This window comes from Trichechus manatus, unplaced genomic scaffold, assembly GCF_000243295.1.
Source record: "Trichechus manatus latirostris isolate Lorelei unplaced genomic scaffold, TriManLat1.0 scaffold00057, whole genome shotgun sequence".
NCBI lineage: Eukaryota > Metazoa > Chordata > Mammalia > Sirenia > Trichechidae > Trichechus > Trichechus manatus.
The window spans coordinates 3,619,864-3,628,359 of NW_004443993.1; the positions used below are offsets into that span (position 1 = coordinate 3,619,864).

The 8,496-nt window shown below is 37.7% G+C and overlaps 1 protein-coding gene across 2 annotated transcripts; it reads left to right on the forward strand.

Moving 5' to 3' along the window:
• The first annotated feature begins 6,050 nt into the window (after nt 1-6,050).
• Nucleotides 6,051-7,657, forward strand: LOC101341916 (olfactory receptor 7D4-like). Of its 2 annotated transcripts, XM_023733223.1 has the most exons (2): nt 6,051-6,060; nt 6,510-7,657. In XM_023733223.1, exon 2 carries the CDS (start codon nt 6,512-6,514, stop codon nt 7,448-7,450), a length of 939 nt encoding a protein of 312 aa, XP_023588991.1. In that variant the 5' UTR covers nt 6,051-6,060; nt 6,510-6,511; the 3' UTR covers nt 7,451-7,657. The 2 variants fall into 2 exon arrangements, with proteins under 2 accessions (XP_023588991.1, XP_004378434.1); XM_004378377.2 differs by lacking the exon at nt 6,051-6,060 and having other exon boundaries at nt 6,474-7,657.
• Nucleotides 7,658-8,496: the final 839 nt, after the last annotated feature.

Here is an 8,496-nt window from a genome sequence, read left to right on the forward strand (position 1 = left end):
TAACCAATGTCATAAAACAGCATGTGTGCTACTGTTACATGAGAAACTATCTGTTCTGTAAGCCTTCACCTGAAGTACAATAAAATATTTTTAAAAAAAATGTTTAGTGATATGGAAGCTGGTGATATATTTATAGTGTTGTTCAAATTCTCTATTTCCTTACAGATCTTCTTTCTCAATATTCTGTCCATTATTGAGAGTGGGGTTTTGAAGTCTGAAACTATTATTGTACAACTGTCTATTTCTCACTTCAGTTCTGTCAGTGTTTGCTTCATATATTTTGGGACTTTTTTGGTAGGTGCTTGTATGTTTATAATTGTTATATCTTCTTGATAATTGACCCTTTTGTAATTACATAATACCCTTCTTTATGTGTCATCTGATTTTGTAAATGGATTAAATCTCCCATAAACACAGAGATAGAATGGACGAAAGAACAAATAAATAAAAACAAAGAAACTAACAACAACAACAAAAAACCTGATGCAACAACATGCTGTAAATGACACTCACTTTAGATTTAAGAACACAAATAAGTTGAAAAACTATTCATGTAAATAGTAACCAAAAGACAGATGTTGTGGCTATACTAATATTAGACAAAATAGACTAAGTCAAAAACTGTTACATGAGACAAAGATGGACTTTAAATAATGGTAAAAGGGTCAATTCATGAAGAATATATAGCAATTATAAACATATATGCACCGAAGAACAGAGTGCCAAAATATATGAAGCAAACATTGACAGAATTGAAGGGAAAAATGGAAAGTTCTACAATAATAACTGGAGACTTTAATATACAACTTTCAATAATGATTAGAACATCTAGACAAAAAAAAAAAAAACTGGTAAGGAAATACAGAGCTTGAACAACATTATAAACCAACTAGACCTAAAAGATATTCATAGAAAATACCATCCTTGCCATTTGCTTTTGGCAAAAATTAAGGGGAAAATAAATGTTATAGGATAAATATCTACTACCTTGCAGACTCAACAACAAAGTGGGAAACGTGGCTAGAAAAATGAACAAAGTAAAAAAATCCTGGGAAATGAGATATCATCCCAGGCAGTCTTATCTATCCTTGATGATTCCATAGTTAGTTTACTTCTGGTTGTACCATAGGGTTGTCCCAAGATAATTAGTTCAGCAGTACTATGGTGGAAGATAACAGGATAGTATAAAAGGGAACAAGGGATTGTATTAAAAGGCATAAAAGAAACTCTTACAATTTAACATTCATACCCAAATAACCTAATAAAAAATGGACAAAGGTTGTGAATAGACATTTCTTTAAAAGAGATATACAAAGGGCCAAGAAGCATATGAAAGTTGCTTAACATCATTAGTCATTAAGGAAATTCAGATCAAACCACTTTGAGATACGATTTCACTTCCATGAGGATGACTTTAATAATAATAGTAATAATAAAGAAGAGAAAATAACCGTTGGTGAGGATGTGGAGATATTTCTGGTGGCAATATAAAGTGGAAGAAGAACTCTCCCTTTATGAGCTGGCACCAGAGTTGAGGAAATCTGAAGCACAAACTCCCCAAGTGGGTCACTGGGAGTGAAGTCATGTTGGGCCATTTTTGTTTCCACCCCTCGATTTCTGGACCCAGGTATTCTACATGTTGAGGATACAGAAAATTATGATTAACATTGATTTACAGTATATACTAAATGAAATTCAAATCTGTTGACATCAAGTCAATTCCAACTCCTAGTGACCCTACAGGACAGAGTAGAACTGTCCCATAGGGTTTCCAAGGTTATAATCTTTACAACCCCCACGCGTCTGTCAGTTTGTTGTACTGTGGGAGCTTGCATGTTGCTGTGATGCTGGAAGCTATGCCACTGGTATTTAAATACCAGCAGGGTCACCCATGGTGACAGCTTTCAGCTGATCAACAGATAAAACATTGAATTTGTCAAGGATTTCATTTTCCTTGGATCCACAATCAACACCCATGAAAGCAGCAGTCACGAGATCAAACTATGCATTTTATCCGGCAAATCTACTGTAAAATGTCTCTTGAAAGTGTTGAAAAGCAATGATGTCACCCTGAAGAATGTAGAATATACCATGGACTGCCAAAAGAATGAACAAATCTGTCTTGGAAGAAGTATGACCAGAATGCTCTTTAGAAGCAAGGATGGTGAGACTTCGTCTCACATACTTTGGACATGTTATCAGGAGAGATCAGTCCCTGGAGATGGACATCATGCTTGGTAAAGTTGAGGGTCAGTGAAAAAGAGGAAGACCTCAACAAGATGGATTGACACAGTGACTGCAACAATGGGCTCAAGCATAACAACAATTATGAGCATGGCGCAGGACTGGGCAGTATTTCATTCTGTAGTACGTAGGGTCGTTATGAGTCAGAACTGACTCGACAGCACCTAAACAACAACAATAACGACAATCTTTACAGAAGAAGACTGCCACATTTTTCTCTGGCAGAATGGTTTGGTGGGTTCGAATCATCAATCTTTTGGTTAGCAGCTGAGCTCTTAAACACTGCACCACCAGGGCTCCTCCGGTGTATACAACATCCTGAAAATTATGTAGCCATAACTGCGTATGTATTCAAATGTTGCACTACATATGATGATTCCTTTTAAAATTAATCATCTTCCCATATCTTCCACTATTTTTTTTTTTAATTCTCCCATACTCCATATTCACTTTAGGCTATGCTTTATCTCTCTCCTTCCCTTTCCTGACAAATTTTTGCACAATAGATCTATACCTGCCACCTACATTTCCTCAATACTCAATCACTCTTCAATTACTCTACCTGAATTATTTCTGACCCTGCCCCTTTATTTAGAGAGCCGGGAAATAAATGGAGCCCTCTCTAAGATCAACAAAGTCTTCCATGTCACTAAGTGTATGTCAAGGGATATTTTTCAGTCCTTGTCTTATTAATTCTTTAACAGCATTAAAACTATTGACCAGTTTGCTTTTCTTCAGACAAGACCTTTTTGCTTCCATAACTCTGAGGACACCAAGTGTCCCATAAATCTCCAAATATTCTTTAAGGCAAACATTTCCCAGGGTGGGATTTCACACTAAGAGAGATGGTTCCTAGGTTTGGTTCCTTATAGAAGTTAAACTTTCCTTAGGGGACAGTTTGTTACTTTAAAATGAAACAAGACAGAAGAATTTCTCCTTGGAGAAAATAAATTCATCTCACAACTACCCCCCCCCCCGCATAGCTGCCTACAAGGAGAAAAATTGGTAGAAAAATTTTAATTTTATCTTCTTTGAGATTGGCTGCTAACCAAAAGGTCGGCAGTTCAAATCCACCAGCTGCTCCTTGGAAACCCCGTGGGGCAGTACTACTCTGTACTATAATGCGCTGTGAGTCGGAATTGACTTGAAGGCAATGGGTTTAGATTTTTTTTTTTTTTGTACCCATGGGAGGTGAATTGTTTAGAGAGTGGAAGGACAATAGAACGATTTATTTAATGAAGAGCTCTGAAATTCAACCCAGGAGACTCTGGAAACTTTAAATATGTCCTCATTGCCCCTCACCCTGAAAATATTTGATCCCAGCCTTGGTGAAAACCAAGTTGGGCTTCCCAGAGAGAGACCATGGAGAAGAGAAACTGCTTCAGTGATACAATCAGAAGGAGATAGTGTGTCCCCTTCAGGGCTGGTGGAGTAAGAAGGAAAAGAGAAAAAAAAGTGTATACTGGGCCTCACCTCTCTGGTAAGGATACTGAAACCTCCCATATTTGCTTAGGAAGGTGAACTCCCTCTACTTTGAACACGCTGTAGTTTCCACTGTAGCCAGTCTTCTACAGCTCTCATTCTGTTTCTTCTTTGTCTTTCTGGAATCTAGAGCCTCTCTCCAAGAAGAGAGTTGGAAATGGCCATTTCTTGAATGCATAGTTTTCCGGAGAAACTCTGACTCAACCAGTCATGACACGTTATCTTATCTCTCTCACCAAACATGACTTCTCCACTCTCTTTGATAAATTATACATTGCTGTTAGATTTTCTGCATTCAGTAATTCATCCATTACCTACTCAAAGAAAGTCTATTATAAGAAAGGTATTGTCTATTTTGTTCCTAATGTGCTTGGATTTTTATATATATTCCCTATTTTTCCTCCAAAGGAAAAGTTACTGGTTTCTAAATATTTCTTTAATAGCCTGCCAACTTACTAATAGCACTTAAAAGTTCTATTTTTATGCTATTTCTCCTTAGTGTCCACAATATCATCTACTAATAGTATAATTATTTCTGAGGTTTTAGTACTTCGACTCAAATCCTTTTCTCATCTTAAATGATCAGAAGAATGACTAAAGTGGGATTAGATTGCCTTGGCTTATTCATGAATTTAGCACAAATATTTTAGTGTTTTAATGTAGAGTATCCTATTGGTTGTGTATTTCAAACAGCTATTCTATGTTGGGTTAAGGCAATGGTGGGCAAACAAAGTCAGAACCACTGACACACAAGTAAACATAAAATCACCCATGTAAGAAGCACATGAAGGTGTAGTACAGGATGCTCTATTTGTGGGCCTCGAAAGCTCTGTCCTTCCTAGCCTTCATCTTCTGCTCTCCATCTCACTGGACTCTCAAATCTCCTCCTTTACCAAGCTCACTGGCCTACATTAACTATTCTTCCTCCGTCTGCTCAAATAATGCTATTTCAAAGAAGACTTTCCTACTCATCTGCTCAGACTAAATTATACATCCACAATGATTTTTTTCTCTTTTTAATTAATTTTCATTCTTTATGCATGAATAATACTTTTTCTTTTATAAAAAGTGTGAAAATTTGTTTTCAAAACTTAAGTTTGACTTTTAATTTTCTTTGATATAATTTGCTCTATAGAAGTTTTTAATATTTTAATCTAATCTATCCAAACCAAAAAACCCAAACCCATTGCTGTCAAGTCAATTCTGACTCAGAGCAATCCTATAGGACAGAGTAGAACAGCCCCATAGAGTTTCCAGGGAGTGCCTGCTGGACTCAAACTGCCGACCTTTTGGTTAGCAGCCATAGCACTTAACCACTATGTCACCAGGGTTTCCAATCTATCCCATTATATGCTTTGTAATTAACTCCACTGATTTTAATACTACATAACCTCATCAAGAGCATGTACACATGAGCACACACATCACTTGTATTTGATTTTAATGGTTGTATGCTTTTATTTCCTCCTCTTATCTACAGAGTCCACATGGCCTTTCCTCTTTTTTGGAAGAATCCAACTGGCATGAGGTTTCTGAAATAAGGGACCATACAAATCTTCACTAATTGGAAGAGCTGGATGGAGAGCAAAAGAGGTAACAGCCATGTTGTGTTTATAATGATCAGAATTCCATCCTCCCTTGATGTCTGCCCTAGTTTAAAGGGGGTATTGATAAATGATAGACGTACAAGACAGATTTATTGTGATGCTAAAAATACAAGTTCACAATTATCAAGTGTCTACTCTATATCACAGGCACCACACTAGAAAAATAGTATGCATCATCTGATTTAATTTACTCATTAATCTCATTATGTAGGGAATATTTACTACTCTCATTGGGGAAGTGAGGTATCTGCAGCTAAGAGAGATTAAGTAACTTTCTCAAGGTCACATAGGTAGTAAGTTGGTAGAGCCAAAATCCTATCCTAGGCAGTATGATTCAAAGATAAATTTTTGAAATTACAGCTTTATATTGTAGCTGGGGAGAATTATATATCCAAAATAACTGTCATAAAATGAACACATAAATAATGATAATAGCCATTATTAATTGGGAGCCCTGATAGCACAGTGGTTAAGTGCTTGGATGCTAACCAAAAGGTAGATAGTTCGAGCCCACCAGCAACTCCACAGGAGAAAGATGTGGCAGTCTTTTTCCATAAAGATAACAGCCTTGGAAACATTATGGGGCAGTTCTACTTTGTCCTGTGGCTTGTTTTATGTTGGAATCAACTCATCAGCAATTTTTTTTTTTTAATTGAGATCCTCCTGTTCACCAAAGCATTTCTAAACCTAGCAAAGAATGTAATAGTAATAACCAGATTTTTAAAAAAGAAAAAATAAGGCACCAAGGGCTAACTGTGACAGGTCACGTTTAAGACTTGGATTTTCAACTCAGATGACCTTTAATCACTAACACAGAGCTACCAGAATGAAGGAGGTATGGGAATTATCAGGGAAGAGAACATACTTGGTAGTTTATGTAACATGCTTCTGATTAGCTTGGAAGGGTCATATCAAAGAAGAAATTGGCTTACGTGTATAGATTCAAATAGGAGAATTAGAACCAGTCAATAGAAGCTAAAAATATTTCAGCTAAAGTGTCTGAAGAATTACACACATTTAAAATGGAAAAAGGCTACCTGTGACTGAGAGAGTCACTGTCATTGGAAGGACTCAATAACAAAATACAAGTGGTATTGTAAAGGTGATGACTAGCTGAGATGCCAGTTGGCAGTTCATTGAATGTTGCTTTTACCTTCTTCAGCCTACACACTGGCTACATGGAAGCAGAAAATCAAACAAAAGCTTCAGAATTCCTTCTGCTGGGCCTCTCAGAGGATCCTGAACTTCAGCCTCTCTTCTTTGGACTCTTCCTGTCCATGTACCTGGTCACTGTGCTTGGGAATCTGTTCATCATTCTGGCTGTCAGCTCTGACCCCCATCTCCACACCCCCATGTACTTCTTCCTCTCCAACCTGTCCTTTGTTGACATCTGTTTCATCACAACCACAGTCCCAAAGATGCTGGTGAACATCCAGACACAGAGCAAAGACATTTCTTACATAGGATGCCTCACTCAGGTTTATTTTTTCATGATTTTTGCTGGACTGGACAATTTTCTTCTGTCCTTGATGGCTTATGACCGGTTTGTGGCCATCTGTCACCCCCTGCACTACACAGTCATCATGAACCCCCGGCTCTGTGGCTTGTTGGTTCTGATGTCTTGGGTCATCATTTTCTGGGTATCTCTGCTTCTTATTCTATTGCTCATGCAGCTGAACTTTTGTATAGGCACTGAAATACCACATTTCTTCTGTGAACTGACTCAGATTATCAAAGTAGCCTGTTCTGATACCCTCATCAATAACATCTTCTTGTATGTGTTGACTGCCCTGCTGGGTGTGTTTCCCCTCACTGGGATCCTCTTCTCCTACTCTCAGATTGTCTTCTCCTTAATGAGGATGTCCTCTGCTGGAGGCAAGTATAAGGCTTTTTCCACCTGTGGGTCTCACCTCTCGGTAGTCTCCTTGTTTTATGGGACAGGTCTTGGGGTCTTCCTCAGTTCTGCTGTGACCTATTCCTCCCAGAGAATCTCTATTGCTTCAGTTATGTACACGGTGGTCACACCCATGCTTAACCCCTTCATCTACAGCCTAAGGAATAAGGATGTGAAGGGAGCCCTAGGAAGGCTCCTCTATAGAGCAGCCTCTTGTCCATGATGATGGTCACTGGCCTCAGGGCTAAATGGGCCTCATGGTCCTCAAAGCCAAATGTCATGAATTTAAATATCCTGAATCTTTTTTCTTCCTCAAAAGACAGACATCATTTCTTCCAATCCCAAAGCACCTATGACTTTGCTTTCTACTTGTTATTGTACTATTTTTCCTCAGTAATTCTTTTTGACTCTTCTTTCCTATATGCTGTCCATAGAGCTCTTTCTTTGGTCAACTTGCTTAGAGGCATTCCTGAAAATTCCAGCCTTAGATTTGCCCCATTTATCATTTGTAAGTGCTGACATGGTTTTCCCAAAGGTTAATCTCTCAAAGATTGATGCTTTTCACCTCAATTTGGTTATGTGTATGTTTTTCCCTGAAAGAAATAAAATTAAAGCCATACAACAGTCATAACTAAGTGCTTGCCACATCTGGACTGTGCTTATTGCTTTACACATATAATTTCATTTCACCATGACAACATTTCTTTGAGATATAGTCTCATTCATCCCATTTTTCAGAGGAAGAGACTGAGATTGGGATGGATTCACACCTGGCAACCTATCATTGAGTTAATATGCCTAACTTTGCTATCCTTCTTTTCATAAGAACAATGATATGGTTTTCAACTTCAAGGGTGGAAATCTAGATTTGAAAGATGTTTTTTTCAGATGATTTATAGTAATATACCGCCTTGGATAATCTGAGATGTTGATTCATTCTTTGTGATCCTTCCTTGCTTCTTTTGTTCCTTTCTTCTTTCTTTCTTCTTCTTTACTTTTTCCCTTTCCTTATTTCATTTTACCTTTCTTGTCTCATCATTGCAGTTTCAAGATATATTCCCCAAGATCCTAAAACATGTAGTAATGAATACAATGGAATAAGAGTTGTTCCCTCACATGGTTTAATTTTCTGGGACTCCCTGGAGGTGTCATCAGGAATGGTAGTTACACACTTGTGGACTACATTTACAACTTCATTTTTGAAAAGAATATTGGTAGAATTGAGTCTGCCCAGTGAACAGTGGAGTTGTAGATGCTGTCAATGCTCCT